Raw genomic sequence first — 27265 nt, 5'->3', positions numbered from 1 at the left:
AGAGACACACAGATTCTCGCTGGGCCAAGGCAAAACCTTGTCCATAAAAGACAAACAAACAACCACCTACACCAACATATCAACGAGAAAAAAACAACCAAATAACAATAAAAACAATTTGACAAGTATTCCGACAGCAAAAGTATATTGTGGTCAATAGTACAAAAAATAATACAAAAAATCAGAGAACAGGAAATACAACAACAAGAAAAACACAGAAACCAATAAAAATTGCCTCCAACATTATTAAACAACTTAATTATTTGTTGCAGGCATTCATTCATGTATACGCTTTCAGATGTTACATATTGTTGTTAATTGTATACAAAAATGTATGTAATTGTATAATATATATACACATATGTGTGTATGTATGTCTGTGTGCGTATGTCTTTTTTGTATGAAATGTCATTACATTTTTTAATTTCCCCCATATTAAAAGCAATTTCTGTCGTCTTTTGTTTGTTTGCAGTTTTGATGTCCGGGGGAGACCGTTTGAAAAGGCTCTTTATTGGTCCGATACAAACTCATTTGGTCCACGTGCCTATTTTGTCACCACCACCCAACCTGCCAAACTACAAGTCGACAATATCCAGCTGGACGATGAGGGTGTGTACAGGTGTCGTGTGGACTTCCAAAATTCACCAACACGTAATCATAGAATAAATTTAACGGTTATTGGTAAGTATTTTTAAAAGGGACCCATACTCATTCATCATATTATTTTAATTTTTTTTTTGATATATTTTCTGAATCAAAATTCGTTTAAAGCAAGTTAGGAAGTATTCAAGGGTTTGCCGACAGATATATGCTCTTAAAATTAGGATTAACTTAAACTCTGGCATAGCCCACGTTTTGGTGCTGCCCTTGTATAATGATAAACTCTGATGTTTTTTACGACTTGACCGTATTTTCCAACAGATTTGACTAGAAATTTTTATTTTATATGGGGAAGGCACATCTTCCGACGCAAGATATTTCTGGAAAATCATAAATGTCATACAAATTAGAAGGACTCACATTTAAGGTCAAATTTTATATGTACAAAAATTTTATTCGTATAGAACATATTGAAGATTTGATGATATGTTTACCGAAGTAAGACCAAAATGCCAGAACTTGTGTCTACATTTATTGAAAAAGTTTGGGAAATGTACAGGGTTGCCCATATTCGACGGACCCATGTGACTTTTGACAGAGATGTCACATCGCTTAATGACATACCGCGTTTGAAGCGTCAGTCCAAGCTGATTTTTACCATGAATCAATACACGCCACGCGAGCGCTCTGAAATAGTTGAAATTTACATTCAACAGAAGAAGTCAAATGTGAAAACTCAACGTGCTTTTAAAAAATGTGAGAAGTGCGCCTTCTAAGAACACCATTAAGCGTTTATACGAAAAATTTTCGACTGGTAAGGCTCTTACTAATTCGAAGAGGCCATATAAAAGTCGACCAAGGCGATCGGCCGAAAATATCGCTGCCGTACGAGCCAGTGTTGAGAGGTCCCCAAGAACATCCCAAAAACGCCGTTCTCAGCAGTTGGGTATGGCTCGGTCCACTTTACAACGGATTATTCGCATTGATTTGCATTTGTTCCCGTACAAAAATCAATTGACGCAAAGAATGTTGCCTGCGGACAAGCCTCGTCGATTAGAATGGGCCCAACGGGCCCAAAGGTCCGTCGAATATGGGCAACCCTGCATGTAATTGATGAGATTTTAATTAATAAAACTCAAAGGATGCTTATTAAGGAATAAATAAAGAGGCAATTACGAACCGTTACCTTAACTATCTCTACAAAGGCTATTACATTAGACGTCTGTTAAGGATTATTCGTGATGGAATTCAAGCGTGATAGTGGGATTTCTTTATATTTGGCTGAAAACCCACATGTGGCTATCGTTAGAGCACTGCAGCATTTAAATGTGAATAAATCTTTTGTGTCCCGTACCATCGCTCGTTACCGTGATACTGGTAGCGTAGCCCGACGTCAAGGAGGAAGAAAACAGCAACATTAGCAACAGTGGTTCGAAAAGCAAAGAAGCGACTTGATCGAAACACGCGTCGCAGTGGCGGAAGAATGGTTCGTGAGCTGAACATATTGCGATATTCCATTCGGCTCGTATTAATCGACCGTGGCATCAGAATAAATGCCGAATATTGTCGGAAAAATATTCTGGAGGGTGTATTAAAGCCTTGGCCACGCAAACATTTTGGCCGCAGACCTTGGATTTTCCAACAGGACTCAGCACCATCGCATACAGCACGCGCCACTCAAGAATGGTTACAAAATGAGGTTCCTCGGTTTATTTCCGGCGCACAATGGCCAGCAACATCTCCGGATACCAATCCGTTGGACTATTGTGTCTGAAGTATTTTGTAAAGCAAAGTTGGCACTTAAAAATACCAAAGTGTCGATCACCTCAAACAATCGCTTCGCCAGGAATGGGCCAAAATACCGCAGAGCAACATTCGGGCAACGTGTGATGGTTTGAAGACCATAATTCGTGCCAAAGGTGACGAATTCGAACAAATCTACATTTATTCTAAACTTTGATGCTATTTCCGACATTTTTTGCTTTCATTCAATAACATTTAAAAAAATGTTTAAAAATATGCCGTTTGACTTTGTTGCAGTTTTTTTATCGCACCCGTGGATCTTGAACTAAAGGAAGCGTTTAATGACGACCTTGAGGATTGAGAATGCAACCTAAGCCTAAGGCCAATCCACCACCTAAAAGAGAAGCCAATGCGACACTCGCGGCGCTAGAAAATCCTCCGGTTAAACTTCGTAGTGGTAACTACTACCAGTTCTTGTTCCATCCAACATTGGACTGGTAACTGACGATATAATACCTGAATAAAAGTTGCAAGATTTCGAGCGGGAAAAATTATTCACAGTAATTGTACTGGACTCACCATGCAGTTTTTCGACAGTGAATATTGGGGAGAGATGAATATTTGGTTGGAATGGTTTCTTTCCACCTCGACTATAATAATATATATAATCCTAAACATATCGGAGAGCATACTTTTAAGACTGCAAATGGACACATTGTAATTTTCCCTCAAAATATTTGTTAAGTCTAATGCTCTATATTAAGAATAATATTTTCCTGGCAGCATAGAAGGGGTTGATTTTTCAAAAAAATACTCAATTCTGTGTAAAACATTTTCGCTAAAAAAAGTTTTTAAAGTTTAAAAATAAAGAAAAAACAAATTTTTTTAATTCAAAATATTTTGTAAAAAAAAAGTATATTTTTTATCTTACATACATTTTTACTCTTCTCTTTCCAGTTCCTCCACATCAAATTCTGGTATATGATGCATCGGGTCGTGATGTGGCCGGTGCTGTGGGTCCACTCTTTGAAGGCGATAACATTGTGTTGACATGTGAAGTGCGTGGCGGTAAGTTAACATGACACGTTAAAACGTTAACAAAATATTGTACAAAAAGTTTGCAACTGCGTGCAAGTAACAAGCGAAAACTGTAGTGTCACGATAGCTAAACCAAAGATTCTGGCAATGCTCAAATAAAAAACAAAAATGATACACCGTATGCCGCCAGCAGTATATGCAGCGTAAACCGCAGAAGAATATACTTCTCGGCGTTCAAGAAATACAGTGCTGTTCACTGATTTGACCTGTAGACATATGCGGTGTCGTAAATCTTTTAAAAACTCCCCCAAGATGTGTACGAGTTTATGTGTGGTCAAAATATAAAAAAAAACTCACACACACAAATAGCTGCATGGGAAAAAATTACATATTGAAAAATTACTGCAACTTGGCAAACAACTTGGCTGGCAAAATATTGTCAGACCTTCGCGTAATGTGCCAACACTAGCTATCGGCCAACTGAGATGTGCTTCTGTATGAATGTTGGTGTGGGTTTGTTTTCTTTTTTCTTTAGTGTGTGAGTGTGCCAACAACTATGGCTGAAGATGATTTTGTTTGTTGCCGCCGCCTGTGCATTGGGTGCCATAAATCATAATTTTTCTGACAACATTTCAGGGACTGTGTTGCGTTGCCAGCGGTGTCTGTGCATAATAAGCTTTAAAATTTTATTGCAACACATGGAATTAATATGAATGATATTTTTCGTTAGTGCTCGTCGCCGCCATCGCCATCGTCTTTGTCTGATGTTGTGTTTGTTTTTCTTCTTGAATTTTGGCCAAGTTTAAGTTTTGCTCATATTTACATTTGGCAAGTCCAAGGTCTTTCTTTCTGTAAGGTAGTGTATATGGGTGCGTATGATTGATAACTAGTAGGCACGTTTCGTATACTAATTATCAAGAGTATTCTTATAAACCTTAACTTGTTTTCTAGTGAATTGATTAAGGCAAGTTAAAAAGTATCGGTCTGTTTTGCCGTTATGATTATTCAAATTGTTGACCCTTTATGTTCATTTCGTATCGGACCACAATAAATATGATATAAAAATTGCAACTTGCCTAGTTAAGACTATATTGGTTACTTCCTTCACTTTATATGAGATATGTGGTAGTTTTTAGAAAATGCTAAAATGTAAGTGAGGTACCAGAAATAGCCGACGGAAGAATTCCATTTTTATACAGATAAAAATATTGGTATAGGTAGAATTATAAGAAAATCGAACATTCATCTCAGGTTTCTGTTTAAGATAAGCAAATTAGCAAATTAGAAGGAATCGCTAATTGTTTTGCACATTCTGACCGATAAAAATATTGGAAATTGTAACCCTTTGTTGATGACGTACCTGAAAGGGTTCGCATATATATAAAATCTTCACAACAGATATTTTGTTTGAAAAAATTTTTGTACCAGAAGAAATTGTCCGATCTCTACTATCTTTATAAAAAATCTTCTATTGTTAGAAATATTGAGATGTGCCAAGTCTGAATAGAATCAGATTTTGATTTCGCGTTTTATGAGCTTTATGGATATTCAAAATTTAGACCCTTTGTAGAGGAGGTGCCAGGAGGAGTGGACCGATACATTCCATCTTCACACCAAACCTTGGGTTAATAAAAATATTGTGATGTGTTTAATTTGAGGATAATTGGACTATTACATCACATCTTATAAGAGTTATAATTATTCAAAATTTGGACACTTTGTAATGGACGTACTTGATGGAGTGAACGGATATTGTCCGATTTGGCACCTGACCTAGCACTGAGGCAAATCTTGGGATTTGGAAATTTAGAGCAAAATCGGATTATCGTTTCTCTTTCTAACAAAAATATTTTTGAAACTTACGACCTTTTGTGGGGGAGGTACCACAGTTAATGGACCGATGTGGCCATCTCCGAACTCGATTTAAGTTTAATAATAATATTATGATGTACCAAGTTTGGACCACATCGGATACTACAAGATTTATGGCGCGCACGAGTCCTGAAACGGATTTAGTCCAAAGAGACCTAGGGTCTAAAACCGTTATTTCGATGAGGTACGATTTGGCCGTATCAAATTATATATACCCTCTCTAGCCATATGGCTAAGAGAATAAAGGCGAAAAATTAAAAAAAGCTCGACCGGGCCGAATCTTTAACACCCTTCACCATTTGAAAGGAACTTGCTCAATATAAAAAAATCCCTTGAAAAATATTATTTAAAATTCCAAGCATAAGATGTTACAATTATATGGAGTTATACGAAGACGTGGAACTTTACTGTCAATTATCTGCAAGACAACGTGGTGGCGGAACACCAAGTTGTAGATAATTCTGTTGAAAAATGTAGTTAAAATATGCATTAACAGACTAAATATCTGAAGGAAAAATTATATGGGGCCTAACGAAACCTCAGACCTCGGCTAGAGAACATGTTGCCTATTACGAACTCCAAATACCGAGTTCAAGATAATTCTGTTGAAAAATGTTTCTGAAAACATAAAAATTACGAATATTGGGAGCTATACGAAGGCGTAGATCCGACCAGGAAATTTTTTGTCATGAGAGGCAGTATCCAAAACTTTATTTGAAACAATACCGGTGAAAAGTGTGACCCAAATCATCAAAATACATAATATCTTGAGGTACAGTTATATAGTGTATATACCACAACAAGGCTATATAAGTACAGTTCTCTACGAGCATGTATCCTATATATTGAGAACACATACTCCCAACTTTTAGCAAATTCAGGTTAAAAAGCCTCAAATCTCTCGGTACAGTTATATGGGGGATATACCAAAACGTTAACCTATATATCCCATTTTCAATACCAGAAGTCCTGCAGACCTTACAAACGTTTGAGTAAAATGTTATCAATCTAATTCATTTCGTTCGAAACCTATTGTAATTTCCACAAACGAACAGACAGCCATCGCTAAATCGACATAAAATTTTATGTTGATCAAGAATATATATACTTTGTGAGGTTTGGGTATATTTATATATTTCGGGCAAAATAAAAATTATTTCTAGATGAACATATTTCACATGCACTCCCCTTTATAATCTATGAACGTTATTGTTCCAATATCCTTTGAAAATTTTGGAACAATATATCGATTTTTTATTAATCTTTAGCATTTTAAAGTACCCAAAGTTTTAAAAATTTTTGCATTTGTCATTTCCTGATATTCATTTGAATTTAGCGATTTTTGAATTTACAATATTCAAACATTCAATTACATGGTCTTCCGTCCCCCGTAGCCCCCTCTTTTTGATCAATGTGTCCTGAAAATATGCTACCATGGCTACAACTAGAATGAAACTATAACCTGGCATTGCTCGTAACCACAATTTAATTGAAAATCACTTTATTAAATTGCAATTAAGCAATGAAGTGTCGGTCATGCAAAAAAGAGAGCGGAAAAAGAACAAAGAAAAGGGGAAATAATTGAAAGACAGTAAATACCACAGAAACTGGGCAACGAAATAGCGAACGAGTGGGAGGGAGATTGAGAAAAAAATGTATGATATGAAATATTTCATACTTTTTTATGTAATATGAATATTAAGTATTGTTCCACATTTTGCCTTTTTTATTCCCCTTCTTCCTTACCGAGTTTTTAGTTACTTTTTGTTCGAAATCAATTGAATAAGCCGAGGTTTTTACTTTTTCAATGTTTTTGCCATACCATTGTTCAGTCCGATACACGTACACATTCCGAACATTGGGAATGTTGTATTAGCTGTTGCTGTGTTAGTTCACTAGAAACTCACTCTACCATTTGCCATTGTTCAATTTCCAACGTGGCTATTTTTCTATGCCACTTCAATACCACGTTTACGCTTTTAATCCGTAACGTATTTCGGTTAGTGATGGGATTTAAACATCAATTTAACTTAGATACAACAATGCCAACAATGAATTACTGGCTATGGCGGAAGGTAAAGAGGCACTGGCAAAAAATCCAAAAAAAAAACGAGACAGGAAATGAAACAGTTAAAGTCAAAATCTATGTTGAATTACTTGCTAAAGGTATCTCAGGGTGTTGAAGCAATGGCTCGACACAGTCGGACAATTTTTTTTTTGCTATTTCTTCATTGCATAATATAATTAATGGAAAACTTTTCCGCGAAAGGAAAAAAAGTTTTGTAGGTTTTACAAATATAACATTTAGTAAAGGGATAATATATTACCCGCAGGCTCTCTGAATTCTTTATCCTACTTCAATTGCAATCACCCGATTTATCAAAAAAGTCATGTAAAAATTGATGGAATATCAGGCATATCTATCGTTCAAATCAAATATTCTTCAAATCTTGGATTTGAACAAAAGTATCCAGGATTACTACAATAATTTCAATGAAGACGTCCCATTCGAAATTGGTATTTATTTTTTGCCGGCGTTTAAGTTTGTCATTCCGTTTGTTGATCATTGAAATAACAAGACGCTACAAACTATATATTTTTACTCAGATTAAAATTCTGAGACGAATATTCCGCCTGTCCGTCTGTTGTACTTATGTTAGAGTAAAACCTAATTGAGATAGGATGCTAAAATTTACAGACAGGTAAATTTCGAAGATATACGCTATGCGGTCAACGATATCGCCATATAATGTTATCCCTCGATAATACTTTTTTTTAAATTTTAGCCATATTTTAAACCAGTAAAGAAAGTCCTAAAGTCGGGCGGGGCCGACTTTTTGATACCCTACACAGCCTTGATAATTTAGTAGAGCTCCACATAACAATTAAAAGTTTTTATGGGAGAATTCAATCATACACGCTATGATTATAATTATAATTTAAAGTTCAGAGGAGTAAATATACCGAAGCATTTGTGTCTTTTAAATTCGGACTTGTATTGCCCATTTGGTGCACAATTAATTTGAAGTCGGATGAAGATATATATGGGAGATATATCCCAATCTGAACCGATCTCGATAAAATTTGGCGAAGATATTTCCGAGCTGCATTTGATATATTTCCCCAAATATTGTTGTTACAGAGTGAATATTACGGCTGCGGAGGACAAAAATAACAAATCGGATGAACAATATATATGGGAGCTATAGCTATATCTGAACCGATTTCGATCAAATTTGGCATACTTATTTTCAGGCCTAATTTGATATATTTCTCTGAATATTGTTGTTACGGAGTGCATATTACGGCTGTGGGTAACAAATAGTACAAATCGGATGATCAATATATATGGAAGCTATAGCTATATCTGAACCGATCTTCATCAAATTTGGCATACTAGCTTCCAGACTCAATTCGGTAGTAAGCGCCAAATTTCATCCCATTTGGGCAAATATTAGACGTTTGGTGCACAATAAAAGGTAAATCGGACGAAGTTATGTATGGGATACATATCCAAATCGGAACCGATCTCGATAAAATTAAGAAAATGTATTTCTGAGCTGTATTTGATATATTTCCCCAAATTTTGTTGTTACAGAGTGCATATTACGGCTGCGGAGGACAAAAATAACAAATCGGATGAATAATATATATGGGGGCTATAGCTATATCTGAACCGATTTCGATCAAATTTGGCATACTTATTTTAAGGCCTAATTTGGTTGTATGTGCAAAATTCCATAATTTTCGGTGCACAATAAAAAGCAAATCGGACGAACATATATATGGGAGCTATATCTAAAATTTGACCGATTATTTCCAATTTCAATAGGGTTCGTCCTTGGTCAAACAAATGATATGTGCAAAATTTCATTTCAATCGGTAAATAAATGCGACCTGCATTTTGTTCACAAGAATACATGGACAGACGGACGGACAGACGGACTGACATGCATGAATCAACTCATAAAGTGATTCTATGGATATCCTCAAAAGTAACTATGGGTCTATCTCGCTTCCTTCTCCATGTTACCAAAAATGCACAAAGACATAATGCCCTTACCACTATGTGGTGTAGGGTATAAACATAAAATGCATGGATAGGTTGACTATTGCATATGGCCCCCATGTGACGGTACCTCCAGATAGTCTAGTCAGTCTATATAGGTCCATGATATTTTATCCCTCATATAACGGTACTCCTGATATTCGGTATTTTTATGATTTTGTTAAATTATTTTTCAATGGAATAGATGCTAATGAATCTGACTTTAAATTTTGTAAATAGGTCTACCATTACATATATCCCCCATATAACGGTACCAACAAATATTCGACATTTTAGTGATTTTGGCAGAATTTTCTAATGGAATTGTCTGAAATTCTGCAGATGAAGTTCATTTTGGGTACTTTACTCCCTGAAACAGAATTCTCTATATAGGTCCACGATATCGTATAGCCCCCATATAACGGTATCTCCCGACATAAGGTATTTTGATGACAAAGTTCTTAATAGGTACTTATGACTCTAACAAAAACAAGAAAAAGTTATAGGCTTACGATAAAAGTACCGAAGATTCTTGACAAATTTTGCGGTAGTCATCTTGTATTAATGGATATATTTGGATTATATTTTTCAAATTTGCCATTCAAAATGAATATCTTGAGACAAATATATACAAAATGTAAAACTAATGGTGGAGGGTATCAAAAGTTCGGCCCCACCCAACTCCACTGTTTTTACTTGTTTTTAATTTAGGCATATATAAATGTGAAATCGGATGAAGATATATAGGGTCCATATAACTTACTCTGAACAGGGTTTGAGTAAATTTTCCTAAAGAAACATTTAAGCAGTATGTTTTTTCTAGTTCTAAAATATTATTTATGTCAGAGACAAAGTGGAATGATTGAAACGTACATTTGGCAGATTTCTAGCTTGAAGTAGGCTTTATTAGCTAAAATTTATATTATTGAGTGTATTATGTATTTAATGTACAATAAATGAAAATTCGAATGAAAATATTGTGGGAGCTGTATGTAAATCTGGAACGATAATTTCATTTCCATAATATTGGCCCCTGGGCCCAACAAATTATCTATGGAATATTTCATCACAATCTGGCAATAAATTCGACCTATGCTTACAAAAACTCATATACGGACACACGATAAATAGACTCAATATATAATGATATGGGGATCATCAATATCAACTATGTGCCTATACCGTATTATTTTACATTGTGGTGTAGGTTATAAAAACGTGGTGAAATTATAATAAATTTAACTTTGGCAGTTGCTATTACCTGCAATGAGACTCTATGCGTGGCTGGGTTGGAGAACTGGATAAGTTCTCTGTGGCAGGATGCCTCAGGGTAACATACGTGTCTTATTACGGTGTGATGATACCATTCCGGTTCCTATCTTGTACATATTGTGCCTTTTCGAAAGCTATATAAAAAATCCACTAGCCAACAGCAGTTCCCCCATTTTAATCCATTTCGAAATTTTTGGCAAGAAATTTCAAGCTAAATATATACTTTTAATAAAAACAATTCCTTGGTGCTAAGTTCTTTATAACCTTTTTAAAATCGTCTACCTAAAATTTTAAAATTATGTGTCCTACCTTAAAATATACTCCTGTTTTTTCACCTAAACGATATATTATAAGCCGTTATCATGTTGCTAATTTTATAGCTTCCTTTGGATGTGGGACATCTATTTCATGGGATTTTAAGTGTTATTACCATTAGCATGTGATTAAGACCGGGAGATCTTCCATCCCCCCACCCCAAATGCTTTTTCACAAATTTGCAGTTATGGTTGGCGTGTCAACAAAGTTTCATTTCACTTCTCTTCTCGGAACAGTAACCGTAACACAAAATTAAACATTAACAAGTTTATATATTCCCAAAGAGACAATTAAGATTGTTTTTAGATAAGTTGTTAATCTTTATGATTTCCACAGAATAGACAATTTATTGGTTACAACAAAATGTTTAAAACAAACAAATCATGTCTATGTGTTTGTTTAAGAAATTATGTTTCTTTTTACATTTTAGGAACTTTGTTTGTTTAATGGAAAATTTTCATTAAAATTAATATACTAGTTTTGTTATTAGAAGATATATTCCATTTAAAATACATTTTTTGGGTATGTCGCTCTTCATCACTTAAGTTGCATTGCATTTTTTCTCCCATTTCAAATGTCAACAAAGTTTTTACGGCTTAATTAAAATTTATAATTACCCTGGGACTATTTTGCACAAAATAGCGTTAAACTGAAAAATGTCTTTTGTTTGAATGCCGGATTCTTCTACGACTTCTTCGTTGTCGTCGTCGTCGTCTTTTGCTGTTGTGTATTAAATTTTATGAGGGGACATTAAGTCTTGATTTCTAGCCATTTCATAAAAATAATTTCTTTCATCACTTCGGTCGGTCGGTGGGTTTGCCTTCTTTCTCTGGTTAGATTTCAACACTGAGTCAAGATTATGCCTTACTTAAGTATTGTATCCATTATTGGGTGTGTTTGTGTGTGTGCGTCATTGTTCTAATAAATATACCCCAGAGACCTTGGTCAAATAGCCTCTCTCATTTGCTTCAACGAACATATTCTTTATTCATAGTTTTGTGTGGCAGTATTGCAAGAATGAATCTTATGTGGCTTCTTCTTCTTCTTCAATTTTGTGTGTTTGCCCAAAAAACCAAAAGCGAAATAGCAATCTGTGGGAAGAGGAATTATAAACAAGAATTCCATAAAATACTACAGGCAATCAGTCGAAGAAAACTCTTAATTGCATAATGTGTCTATAAATGCTAAAGTATCCTTATAAATATACATATAATAAATGTGGCAAATATTCGAGTATCTTTCTTACTTGAAGACACAAATATGTATACAAGGTGAGATGAAAAAACTGCAACCAATTTCAGACTGCTCTCATTCATAAGCCACTGGTCCGACAGCTGTTAAAATCATTCCAGTGACAGCTCATTATATTGTTTACAAGCGTACAAAAGCATTTTGGTGAAAAATTTCCAGAAAAAAGTTATTCATGATGGAATTCAAGCGGGATAGCGTGATTTCTTTATATTTGGCTGCAAAACCACAAGTGACTATCATTAGAGCACTTCAGCATTTAAATATGAATAAATAATTTGTGTCTCGTACCATAGCTCATTACCGTGTTATTAGTAGCGTAGCCCGATGTCAAGGAAGTGGACGAATAAACACAGCAACATCATGTTTGTAAACAAACAAAATGATCGTTTTTATTTGCCAAAGAGGTCAGCTGAAAATGTGCACCTTCGGTTGGCCACCAGAACTCAAGCCCCGGCCATGGTGATGGTGTGGGCCGCCATAACAGCCGATTGTCGCTCTCTGCTCGTATTAATCGAACTCGAGAAAATCGAGAAAATATTCTGGTGGGTTTAGACCTTGGCCATTCCATCAGGACTCAGCACCATTGCACTCAGTACGCGCCTCCCAAGAATGGTTACACAATGAGGTTTCTCACTTCATTTCCTGCGCATAATTGTCACCAAAATCTCCGGATACCAATCCGTTGGACTATTGTGTCTGGAGTATTTTTGAAAGAAAGGTTGGCACTAATAAATACCATAGTGTCGATCATCTCAAGTAAGCGCTTCGCCGGGAATGGGCCAAAATAATGCAGAGCAACATTCGGGCAGCGTGTGACGGTTTCATTGGCAGTTTGAAGGCCATAATTCGTACCAAAGGTGACCAATTCGAACAAATCTAAAGTTATTATAAAATTTGTTGCTATTTCCTACATTTTTGCTTTCATTCAATAAAATTAAAAAATAAATGTAAAAATTATGGCGTTTGACTTTATTGCAGTTTTTTATCTCACCCTGTATATACAATTTCATACACATTCATATTGATGTTCAGTTGATTGAAATATATTTTTGTGCTCAAAAAAAATATATATTGAAATATAAAATTTCTATATTTAGCCAAAACAGCAAACACTATCCTTTAAAACAAATTCCAAAACAATTCTAATTAATTCAATTTCACTTGCAATTTTTCTATTAAATAACATACTTATTTATTTCAACGAAAAAATGTGTGTGTTTGTTTATATTTGTGGCCAAAACAATTATTTACCTCTGTGCGTGAATGAATATAAAAGTCAATTTGACAGTTTTATTTAACACTTTGGTTAATTATTTGTCAGTTGGAACAAATCCCACATACAATGGATATCTAGTTGAACATTCATTAAAGACCAATAAATAAACAATAGTAAAATAACAATTGGCTTAGTTTTCAGTGATTCCTGTGGCTCCTATAATGAATTATCAGCTTATATGGGTGTAATTGAAGTGGATTCAAATATTTAAATTTACATATAAATATAATACATGGCAAATTCATATGTTGTTACTTTGGGGAGGTAGGTCAATTTAAATCCAAACAAGTAAAAAAACATTAAGTTCGGCCGGGCCAAACTTTTAATACCCTCCACCTTAGGGTAAAAGAAACATTAGAAGAAATGTGGCAAAAACCATTAAATTGCCGATTATGGGGAGGTACCGTTATATGGGGGCTATACCAAAACGTGGACCTATAATTACAATGTTTCGCCACCGGAGCTGGAACCCATTATGACCCACAAATACCAATTTTTAGACAAATCAGTGAAAAAATGTGGCAAAAACCATCAAAATACCGAATATCGGGAGGTACCGTTATATGGGGGCTATATCAAATCATGGACCCATGCATGCAATGTTTCGCCACCGAAGCTGGAACCAATTATGACCAACAAATACCAATTTTCGAACAAATCCCTGAAAAAATGTGGCAAAAATCATCAAATTACCGAATATCGAGAGGTACCGTTATATGGGGGCTATACCAAAACGTGGACCTATAATTACAATGTTTCGCCACCGGAGCTGGAACCCATTATGACCAACAAATACCGATTTTCAGACAAATCCGTGAAAAAATGTGGTAAAAAAACTAAAATACTAAATATCGGGAGGTACCTTTATATGGGGGCTATACCACAACGTGGACCTATACATGCAATGTTTTGCCACACGCTCAGGGACCCGCTATGACCTACAAATACCAATTTTAAGACAAATCCGTGAAAAAATGTGGCATAAATCATCAAAATACCGAATATCGGGAGGTACCGTTATATGGGGACTATACCAAATTATGGACCCATACATGCAATGTTCCGCCACCGGAGCTGGAAACCATTATGACCCACAAATACCAATTTTTAGACAAATCGGTGAAAAAATGTGGTAAAAAAAACTAAAATACTAAATATCGGGAGGTACCTTTATATGGGGGCTATACCACAACGTGGACCTATACATGCAATGTTTTGCCACACGCTCAGGGACCCGCTATGACCTACAAATACCAATTTTAAGACAAATCCGTGAAAAAATGTGGCATAAATCATCAAAATACCGAATATCGGGAGGTACCGTTATATGGGGACTATACCAAAACGTGGACCGATATATCTCATTTTCAATACCAACCATCCTAGACACAATGCAAATAGCTCTGCTAAATTTTGGAGCTCTACGTCAAATATTGTGGGCTGTATCGTGATTTCAACAGACAGACAGACGGACAGACAGACAGACAGACAGACGGACATCGTTAAATCGACTTAGAATTTTATGCTGATTATGAATATATATACTTTATGGGGTCTAAAACGAATATTTAGGGATGTTACAAACGGAATGACAAAGTTAATATACACTCCTTTCCAAGGTGGAGGGTATAAAAAAGTGTATATCACAGTAAAATTACTTAGCAAATATATATACTTCTTTTTGTCAAAACGTGTCTCTTTTTATACCCTTCACTTTGGAAAGGAGGGTATATTAACTTTGTCATTCCGTTTGTAACATCCTTAACTATTTGTCTTAGACCCCATAAAGTATATATATTCATAATCAGCATAAAATTCTAAGTCGATTTAACGATGTCCGTCTGTCTGTCTGTCTGTCTCTCTGTTGAAATCACGATACAGCCCACATTATTTGACGTAGAGCGCCAAAGTTTAGCAGAGCTATTTGTATTGTGTCTAGGATGGTTGGTATTGAAAATGAGACATATCGGGACACGTTCTGGTATAGTCCGCATATAACGGTACCTCCCGATATTCGCTATTTTGATGATTTATGTCACATTTTTTCACGGATTTGTCTGGAAATTGGTATTTGTGGGTCATAACGGCTCCCTGAGCGTGTGGCAAAACATTGCATGTATTGGTCCACGTTGTGGTATAGCCCCCATATAAAGGTACCTCCCGACATTCTGTATTTTAGTTTTTTTTGCCACATTTTTTCACGGATATGTCTAAAAACTGGTATTTGTTGGTCATAATGGTTTTCAGCTCCGGTGGCGAAACATTGCATGTATGGGTCCATGATTTGGTATAGCCCCCATATAACGGTACCTCCCGATATTCGGTAATTTGATGATTTTTGCAACCTTTTTTCACGGATTTGTCTGAAAATTGGTATTTGTTGGTCATAATTGGTTCCAGCTCCGGTGGCGAAACATTGCATGTATGGGTCCGTGATTTTGTATAGCCCCCATATAACTGTACCTCCCGATATTCGGTATTTTTATGGTTTTTGCAACCTTTTTTTCACGGATTTGTCTAAAAATTGGTATTTGTGGGTCATAATGGGTCCTAGTTCGTGTAGCGAAACATTGTAATTATAGGTCCACGTTTTGGTATAGCCCCCATATAACGGTACCTCCCGATATTCGGTATTTTAATGGTTTTTGCCACATTTCTTCTAATGTTTCTTTTACCCTAAGGTGGAGGGTATTAAAAGTTTGGCCCGGCCGAACTTAATGTTTTTTTACTTGTTTTTTCTCATTGCACTTCGTTTGTACTTCAGAAAAATTACTAACATTTTCTGACCACTTGAAGTAATTCGAAATCCAAACATTAAAATATTATTTTCCCGGAATGGCGTATGGGTGTATGGAATCTTTGGGAAAACGATGTAAGCCTTACATAGATATATTGGTTCATTATAAAACCACACCGACTGCCAATTTTCTTCAGAGGTGAAATTGACTCAAAAACAGTAAGTTATTGTATTGTAAATGGGCTATAAATTCCAAATAACAATCACCAATCATACAATGTATCATACTACTATATTTTAACAAATGTTTTTTTTTTTTTAATATAACTCAGGCACTTCTAACAAACATTTTCAAGTGTACGTTATATTCCTTCAAAAACACATTTAAGCCTTTTCAAAATAATTGCTCTTATTGAGAGCTTTTAATAAACTTCTTAAGAACATTCTGAAAATGTATTTCAAATGTACTATTTGTGTTCACAATGAAAACTTCGTAAATACCTGTAATGGACATTGTTGTACATTTCGCCCATAGTTACAAGTTCTTTATTAAGTACCGGCATCCAGCCAGCCTACAACACAAAAGGCACAGCGATTTAAAAAAGTTTCTTTAATATTCTTAGCCATATTTTTTTTTTTTTTGTTTCGATTCAGTTTCATTACGTTCTATTGTCCTATTAATATTGCTATTTTAACAATTCCTGTGATTCTTTTGTGCCATTGTTCACTTTTGTGCCGAAAAGCGGAAATTATTTGCATATTTCTGAAATGCAAATAACACCATTAACATAGTACCATGGCCGGTTATGCATTAGATACATGACTGTGTATATATATATGTACGTACACAAGTATATGTTTAGTGCAAGGCACCAGCAATTATACAGTGGATACCAAATGTATAGCAGATCAAACGAAAATTTTTAAATATTGTCTTCCAGGTTTTTTAAAAAGAAATCTTAGGAATTATTATTTTGTTTGTTATTGATACTGTTGTCGTTTGTGTTATTGTTGTGATACTCCAGATTTAAACAATAAATGCTCTTATTTTTTTATCATACATTTTTATTTGAAATTTATCGATCTAAAATTTCCAACACAACTGCCTACTTTTATGTAAACATAAAGTCTAGTTTGAAAAACATAACTTTAGAATTCTTGTCCGTTTTGTTTATGCAACTATTTTTTATGTTAGCCAATGATATCCATAATAATCTCTTTCTGTGGCCAACATAACGTGAAGTTTGTTTTTCACAAAAACCAAACAAAATAAATGTTGATTATATAGCTTAAAAACGGATTTTTTAAATTATAGCTATTTTTGCAGATGGGTTGGATTTTTTGTTTATAATCTAAAAAAGTAGAATTTTCTAACCAATTAAAAGTTGCTTTATCATAAATTTATTTTTGATTTATTTTATCAAATACTTTTTGCAGTTTATAAAAAAATTATTTGTTTATAGATTTTAAATTGATTTCATGTCAATTGAAGTTTAGCTTTGTAGCAAAACAAAAAAAAAAAAAAAAAAACAAATTTCCGCTTAAATTAACATGTATGTTTTGCTATCAGGTTTTTTTACTTTAATTTATGTTATAACATATTTATGTCAATAAATTGTTGTTTGCGCTAATTGGAAATATTTGCGTTGCTAGAACTTTTTTGTGATGGGGGTGACCTTGTAGAATTTGAAGGAAGGTCAAAACTGAAATAAATCCGAAATAAATTAATTAAATTAATCAGAACCTTATATATGTTTATTAAATTTATTTTTGAATGATTTTCAAATTAGTGCCTAGATTATTTACATGGTAGATATTATAGTCGTTACATGTATGCTGAATTATATCAGGTTATAGGTTACAGCATAGTCTAAAATTCAAAAATCGATTCCAGCATAGGTGCAGCGCAGTAAAAAAGGACAATTTCAGAAGTTCCCTCCACATCATTCTCTTCATTTTTCGAACTGTAGCAGTGATCATTGCCTGTTATTTTATGATTATTGGCATGGTAACGAACAGAGTCCTGGCAGGTTCCGCCAGTTACTTTCTGGAGTTCGATGGAATGGAAGGATGGAGCACAATTACCTTTATTTTGATAGATATTAACTGAAAAAATTACAAAAACAATTTCACCATAAATGTTAAAGTTGCAAAATTAAAAAAATATTACTTTTGTAATTATACCCTCAGCCATATGACTACATTTAATGCGGCCAAAATGTGCCTAATCGAAATAACGGTTTTATGCCCTAGTTCCCTTTAGACCAAATTCGTTTTAGGACATTTGGAGTCTATCTATGGGTGTCCGTCTGAAGGGATACAAACTTGGTGCATCTCAATATTATTTCCAACTTAGATCGAGTTTGGAGATAGCTAATATCGGTGCACTCCTTCTGGTACCTTCCCCATAAAAGGTAAATGTTTTAACACACAGAACATGAAAGGATCATACAATTTTGTGCAAAATATGTAAATACCAATATTTGTATCAGTGCTATATCATGTGTGACAAAAGGACAATATCGGCCCACTCCATCATGTGCCTCCCACACAAAGGGATCAACATTTTAAAATCAGAACGATCATAAAATGCGAAAAGAGCATCTTGGTACATCCAAAAAAATTTATCAAACTAAGACTAGGTGTAAAGATAGAATATGTCGGGCCCTCCTTCAGATACCTCCTTCACAACGGGTCAAATTTTTGAAATAAGCATCCGATTCTTCTCAAATTGTAAACATAGAAACATTTTTAAAAACAGAAAATCTGATGTGAAGATTGTATATACAGGGTTGCCCATATTCGACGGACCCATCTGGCAACGCCATAACTTTTGACAGAGATGTCACATCGTTTAATGACATACCGCGTTTGAAGCGTCAGTCCAAGCAGATTTTTACTATGAACCAAAACACGCCACGCGAGCGCTCTGAAATAGTTGAAATTTACAAGAAGTCAATTGTGAAAACTCTACGTGCTTTTAAAGCATTAAAAATGTGAGAAGTGCGCCTTCTAAGAACACCATTTTCGACTGGAAAGGCTCTTTCTAATCCGAAGAGGCCATATAAAAGTCGACCAAGGCGATCGGCCGAGAATATCGCTGCCGTACGAGCCAGTGTTGAGAGGTCCCCAAGAACACCCCAAAAACGCCATTCTCAGCAGTTGGGCATGGCTCGGTCCACTTTACAACGGATTATTCGAATTGATTTGCATTTGTTCCCGTACAAAATTCAATTGATGCAAAGAATGTTGCCTGAGGACAAGCCTCGTCGATTGGAATGGGCCCAAAGGTCCGTCGAATATGGGCAACCCTGTACAAGGTGAAATGAAACAATGGAACAAATTTCAGACTGCTGTCATTTCTAACCCTCTCGTCCGACAGCTGTTAAATTTACACCAGTGATAGCTCATTATATTGTTAACAAGCGTACAAGAGCATTTTGGTAAGAATTTTCCAGAAGTGTGATAGTGTGATTTCTATATATTTGGCTGGAAAACCACAAGTGGCTATCGTCAGAGCATGTTAGAGCATTTAAATGAGAATAAATCTTCTGTGTCTCGTACCATCGCTCATTACCATGATACTGGTAGCGTAGCCCGACGTCAAGGAAGTCAATGGAAGAAAACAGCAACATCAGCAGAAATGGTTCGAAAAGTAAAGAAGTGACTTGATCGAAACCCGCGTCGCAGTGGCTGAAAAATGGCTCGTAAGCTGAACATATCACGAACATATGAACATATTCGGCATATATTGGAAAATGAACTCGATTTAAAGCCATTGAAATCCAAAAAAGAACTTACATCGTAACAGAAAGAAAATAGACTCAAAAGAGCTAAAGAGTTACTTCGCTTGGCCGAGAATGATGAACGACCGATTTGGATTTTCTCCGATGAGGAAACATTCGTTGTCCAACAGTTTGTAAAAAAAACAAAATGATAGTATTTATTTGCCAAAGAGGTCAGCTGAAAATGTGCACCTTCGGTTGGCCATCAGAACTCCAGCGCCGGCCATAGTGATGGTGTGGGCCGCTTTAACAGCCAATTGTCGCTCTCCTCTCGTATTAATCGACCGTGGTATCAGAATAAATGCCGAGTATTATCCCGAAAATATTCTGGAGGGTGTATTGAAGCCGTGGGCACGCAAAAATTTTGCCCGCAAGAATGGTTACAAAATGAGATTCCTCGCATCGTCAGGTTGGCACAAAAAATCAGAGGCAAATCAGGAATGGGCCAAAATACCGCAGAGCAACATTCGGGTAGCGTGTGATGGTTTCATAGGCTATATGAAGGTCATAATTCGTGCCAAAGGTGACCAATTCGATCAACTCTGAACTGATTCTAAAATGTGATGCTATTTCCGACATTTTTTTGGATCACAATTTTTATACCCTCCACCATACTATGTATATATTAATTTGTCATTCCGTTTGTAACTCCTCGAAATACTCAAGTCAGACCAAACAAAGTTTATATATTCTTGATCAGCGTAAAATTCAAAGACGATTTAGCCATGTCCGTCGGTCTGTCTGTCTGTTGTAATCACACTATCTTTTGAACGAATTGAGATAGAAATCTAAACACATGTTTATTTTGCCAGTAGGCAGGTTAAGTTCGTAATTGGGCCATATAGGGCCACGTTTTCATTTAGCCCCAATACATAGGTACCTCCGGATATTCGATATTTTGGTGATTTTAGTAACATTATTCACCGGAATTGTTTCTAATTTGGTATTGGACATTCATAATGAATACTTCAGCCTAAGACAGAAAATTGTCTGTGCAGTTCCACGTCTTCGTATAGCCCCCATAAAACGGTACCTTCCGGTATTCGGTATTTTGATGATTTTAGCGACATTATTCGCAGTAGTAGTTTCAAATTACGCATTTAGAGTTCGTAATGGGAACTGCAGTCTGTGACAGAAAATTGTCTATGCAGGTCCAGGTCTTCGTAAAGGCCCCATATATCAGCACCTCCACTTATTCGGTATTTTGACGATTTTAGGTACAATACTCACCGAAATTGTTTGAAATGTCGTATTTGAAGTTAGTAATGGAAGCTAAAGCCAGTGACAGGAAATTGTCTATGCAGGTCCAGATCTTCGTATAGCTGTGATATAACGGTATCACCCTATATATGGTATTTTGGTGATTTTAGCTTAATTATTCACCGTTTATTTCAAGTTTCGAATTTAAATATGACAAAGAATGCCTATGTAGGTTCGTGTCGTACAGACCCTAATATAACGGCTATATTCGGTATTTTTAAGATCTTAACAGTATTTTTGGCGGATCTTTTTCGAAAATTTCTAAATTCGTTCCAAATGGTTATGGGTATTCAAAGTTCGGCCCTGCTGAACTTATTGCTTTTTTACTTGTCAATATTTAAATCTCTTATAACTTGCGAAACAAGTCAGTGATTTTATTCAGACTTGATACATCTAAATACTACTTTCAACCTGAGATCTAATGTAAAAAATGGAATTCATAGGCTCTCTCCTTCTAATAACTCCCTCAACATTTTGATTATAGATGGAGTGGAATACATCCGCCAACTCCTTCTGGCACCTTTCAACGTTTTCCAAAAAGGAGCACATCTAAAGTGGAGGAAATATTCGATATTTGTCACGTTGTAATAATTATATTAGACTTCTATCTGATACGAAATGTATAATATTTGCCAACTCCTTTGGAACAAACCCCCCCACCCACAAAGGATTCCGATTTTTTAATATTTATAAGGATGTCGAAATATATTTAAATAAACCAACAAAATCTGAGGTTATACATCTGTCGGCAAAACCAACTGATACTTTTCAACTAGTTTTTTTTTAAGACTTGAGTAACTTCACGCCAAATTTACAACAATATCAAGTAAAATAATGAATCTAAATATAAGAATAAATCACTTCGCAATTTCAATAATTAATTTTTAATCCAATTAAATTACAATTTATATTTCCAATGACAAAGTCCTACCTCCTATGGCTATAGCGTATAGCAACCAACTAAAATCTCATTATTTACTATTCATTGTTCTGTTTTTACCCACAGGTCGTCCCGAACCCATAGTTACGTGGATGAATGGCTCCCAACAATTGGAATCCGGCAATGGTGTATCTATGGGACGTCACGTTACAGTCAATCGTTTAGAAGTCCCACACATAACACGTTCAGCGCTGAACAACACCTACCGTTGCCAGGCGTCGAATACGAAATTAGTGCCACCAGTGGAGCGTAGTATACGTATTGATATGTTGCGTAAGTAGTTGTTCCGATTTTGGCCTACAAACTTGTCAATCAGACCAAAAAAAAAAAAAACAGATCTGCAAAAGCATATATACTACTGGTAAAGTAGTATAGGTGACTGGCTAAATAAATGTTGCTGTGGTGTTGGAACGCCATCACACATTTCATTACAATATGACATTGATGGTCGGCATAATGATTTGGGGCAAGGACATGCATACAATTTTCTTGGTATTGTTATTTAAATTTTCTTTGCTTTAATTTTGTGAAAATTTCCACCAGAAATTGTTTTATTTTTCTTTGGTTAGGATTGCTTACAATGTGCATATATTGCGTGTCAAGCGCATGTTATGCGTGATTGCATTTACAAAAGAGGTTTCCATTAATATTCCGTTTAAAAATGCATGCATTTTTTATTCTTACTTTTTACATGTATGTCTACGCGGTTTTATGTATGTCCATTGCCACTAGATGTGACTAACGATAAAATTATGATTTAATTAAGAAAAAATGCTAGCATTTGCAGAAAAATAAAATTATGTATTTTTAATATTTCCCCAAACTATTTTCAGTTAAACCAACATCGGTTAGCCTAACGAATAAGCTGAAGGTGTTTTCCACCGGAGTCCAGTACAATTTGACATGTATAGTCGAGGGTTCAGTGCCGGATACGGAAATTAAATGGACACAAAATAATCGACCTTTTAAAAGAGGAACGGTAAGTTGAAGACAATAAAAAATAAAATTTACCCTCCAACAGTGGGACAACAAATGTAGGATTGAATCGACTCCATGATACCCTAGAAATGTAAATTGATGTCCCAACTTGTAGAATACCAATTTTTTGACAACTTAAAAATTAAAGGTTTTTGCTATATTTTGAATATTTTAAACAATGAATTAAATTACAGTGCACTATTGACAAAGAAAAGGTTATTCGCAAGGTATTTTAACATTGCAAAGCTGAGCTCTATTGTGTTTAAATGGGGGCATTTTGTAGTTTAAATCCGGAATCACTGGGTTTTTCGTGTGAAAAGTACATAAATTGTGCAAGTGTATTTATAGAGCATATAATACGATCATAGGAAAGCTAAATTTTGGAATTAGTTATATCAAATAACATTAAAAAAGCAGTATCTGAACTGGATATTTAAAATTTCTAAAAACTCTAATTTGTCAATGAACATTATTTTCGTCTGACTATTGCAACTATCTAACACATTAGTTTCCACGCACTCTTTTCTAATATCCATTTTTGTATCTCTTACAATTTCCCAGCTCTCAACCTCCCAAGTGAATGGTAAAGTGATATCAACGCTTACCTTTAATCCACAACCCGAAGACGATGGTACTTTACTCAAGTGTGAGGGCTCAAATCCACGTTTACAAAATTCAGCTTTGGAGGATACGCTAATGCTTAATGTTATGTGTAAGTACATAAAAAAATTATAGAATATGTAATAAATAAATACACAAGCCAAAAGAAAGAAAGAAAGAGGAGAAGGAACGGTATAAATGGCAAAAGTTTCCAAAAGTTTTATCTCAAAATTTTTCAACTTTAAACCCACACTGAGACCCTTGTAAATGTTAACAATTTTCGACAATACTTGTCAGCGGTTTTTCCGCTTTTTTATTTGTATGTCATGTATTCCACAGAGACAGAGAGATGCGAAGTAAGAAAACCCAAACGCGGCATGTTTTTAGGCTCTTTTTTTTGCTTTTTTGTATCTTTGCATGGCGATAAAGTTGTCATCGGTAGATGTGAAATCATAAATTTATTGTTATAAAGACTTTGAACATAAATTTTTCTCAGCTGGGGAAAAACTCAGCAATGAGAAAGTAAGGAACAACATCATCGTTCTCCTCATCAACGATATCATCATCAACGTTATCGTGTACTTCAAGTGAGAAGAAGAGAGGAAAGTGAAAACTGTAGCTTCGTTGATGTCTAGATAAATATATTATGAAACATTTCAATTTTATTGTTTTTTCGGCATTCCTCTTGTTTTATACATATATGAAAAAGGAAGAGGAGTGGAAAGTAAAATGAATGCAAACGGCCTCGATAAAGAAATATTGGAAAACAAAACAAAAAAACTTTTTTTAAAAATACAGACATAGAAGTTGTAAATATAAAACGATTTTTGTAAAAAAATATATAAAAAACGTTAAAAGTAATTTTCCAGTTTGGCAGCACATTAAAGTCATTGACAGAAAATGTCTGGACTTAGGCTTAGGGCTATTGTGTGTATGAGTGTTGTTTCCATTAGAGAAAATTTACATCATACGCTCCAATATACACATTTTGGAATCTACTATTCATGAAGGAGTATCTACAATGAAAGTACATTGCATATATTATTAATATAACTATAACTAAAATCAAAAATAACTTAATACAAGATCTATTAAAAAACGTCGACCCATAATGAAATACATTTTCAGCACGAAAGTTTTTTTTTTTAAGTAAAAATTAAAAATACAAAGTTTGACGAAATTGAATTGAAAATATGACGAAAATATAACAAATAGTTGAAACCTCGGTTTATCCTTATGCCAAACATGGGCTGTCGAACATTTTTTTAGACCAATGGTTTTTGAAGTAATGTAAAGCTCTATGTCAGATTTTAAGGCTTGTAATAAATTATAAGAAAATTAAAAAGTGTTGTTTTATAATTTAAAATCGATGAAAATTTTTTTGGTACATATTAATAATTGCTTTTGTTTAGAGACTCAAAATGAGTTTGATGAAGAATATTTATTTTCTTGACACTTCCCCAAAAAATCGTTTATATATATATTTATATATATATATATATATATATATATATATATATATATATATATATATATATATATATATATATATATATATATATATATATATATATATATATATATATATATATATATATATATATATATATAATATATATATATAATATATATATATATATATATATATATATATATATATATATATATATATATATATATATATATATATATATATATATATATATATATATATATATACTCAAAATAAGTTTGATTAAGAATATTTATTTTCTTGACACTTCCCACAAAAGAAAAAAAAATTGTTTATATATACATATAAAATACATAAATGTTATGTTATTAAAGTTATTTTATAACTGTTTCATCAACTATTTTCATCTGTGTATTATATATTTGTGCATATGTTTGTAACATAGAGAGGGAGTTGAAATAGACCCATATTTATTCTTGAGCATCCTCGAGGAATCCCTTTCTGAGTCGATTTAGTGATATTCGCCCATCCACCTGTCTCTTTCTTCATGTAGTTTTATGAACAATCGAAATGAATTCTTGCACAAATTAATTCTTTGGTCCAAAGACGAGCCCTATTGTAAATATTTAGATATTGCTTTTATATATTTGTCCGATTCGTCTTCTTTTGTGCACCAAATATGCATTATTAGCCCAGATTGGTTTGGAGCATGCGACCCGAGCTAAGAAGAAAGTATATTAAATTTGGGGAAAATCGGTTCAAATATTGGTATAGCTCCCATATATATTGTTCATCTAATTTGTTTTCCTTTTTTCCCTAACAGTTGAAAATATCAAAGCTCAGCTCAGATACACCGTTGCCAGATTTTTTCGAGATCGGTTCAGATATGGATTTATTGTCCGATTTTTAGTTTATTGTGCGCCAAATAGTTAATATCAGCCCAAATTTAATAAATTCCAGCACAAATGACCGAATTTAAAATATCAAATTTTATGAAAATCAGTTAAGTATAACTATAGCTCCCATATGTATTATTATTCGATTTCGTGTTTAAGTCTCTTACTCTGTACTCGAAATGATGATATTTGGCCAGTTTTTAAAGACAGCATACAAAATCTTTTGCTATTTTTTATATAGATAAGTTCAGATTTGTATTTATCACCCATTTTGCACCAAATGTGTAATATCAGCTGAAATGGGATAGATTTTGGGGAAAATCGGTTCAAACATAGCTATAGCCCCGATATGTATTTTTCAATCTAAGTGTACTCAAGGTCAAGGGACGCAAATATTTCCATTAAATTTACTGGAAATCGATTGAAAGTGGAATATATTATTAGATTACATTCGTTCCTTTTAGCTTCATATGACCATTATGTAAGATTTAGTTTAGATTAATTGCCTATATAAACGTTTTTTTTTTACGGGTAGCTTTTCTTACTTGTGGCCTTTTTTTACTGGTTAATTGTGTACAATACTTATGGACATATCGGGCAGTGGCTGTCAAAATCGTTCTCCTTCGAACTGAGTCTTATAATACAAAGAAAAATGCTTTGACTAACACGGACACTTCATCGTTTCATTGGATTCTAAAGACTAGATGTCAATAATACGACCGAATCATAAATTTTTGAACCTATTCCTTGTTTGGTTCAGGATGACTGACTGACTTAAGCATGGAAGCGTGGTTGATGGGTTGGTTGATTAAAAATTGTATTTACAGGGAACCGACAAGTCGTAGACATATTGGAGTAGATCTGATAAAAAAAAATTAGCATATGCGAAATTCCAACCATAGCTAAAATTCATTCCGGGGGTGTCGTGAGGGCCACCCATCTTAAAATAATTGGTTGTCCAAAAATATATCTTTTCTGAAACAATTATTTCTATAAAGGCCCTTTATAATGGTTTATATGCCATGTACCTACATTGCTCATAATGAGACAATTCTTAATATTAAAAAAAAAAACAATTAGAAATCAAAGATATTTCCTGCCTAATAAAATTATAAAAATGAGCTTAATCGTACACCTTAACAAGAAACGCTTTTCCGCGTTTAAAATTTTTATAAATTTTAAGCAATATGTCACTATCTGC

The 27265-nt window shown here is 34.4% G+C and overlaps 1 protein-coding gene across 1 annotated transcript in view; it reads left to right on the top strand.

The window, feature by feature from the left end:
- The window catches only part of LOC101894331 (uncharacterized), a 531058-nt gene that overhangs the window by 431168 nt on the left and 72625 nt on the right, over window positions 1-27265 (top strand). Inside the window, exons 4-8 of the mRNA XM_059123561.1 lie at window positions 473-681; window positions 3301-3411; window positions 22204-22410; window positions 22971-23116; window positions 23677-23827. Coding sequence (XP_058979544.1) covers window positions 473-681; window positions 3301-3411; window positions 22204-22410; window positions 22971-23116; window positions 23677-23827 — 824 coding nt within the window. The remainder of the gene's footprint in view (window positions 1-472; window positions 682-3300; window positions 3412-22203; window positions 22411-22970; window positions 23117-23676; window positions 23828-27265) is intronic.

This window comes from Musca domestica, unplaced genomic scaffold, assembly GCF_030504385.1.
Source record: "Musca domestica strain aabys unplaced genomic scaffold, Musca_domestica.polishedcontigs.V.1.1 1, whole genome shotgun sequence".
Taxonomy (NCBI): Eukaryota; Metazoa; Arthropoda; class Insecta; order Diptera; family Muscidae; genus Musca; species Musca domestica.
Note: the sequence above shows the minus strand (reverse complement) of the source record. Positions and strands in the feature narration are given on the sequence as shown.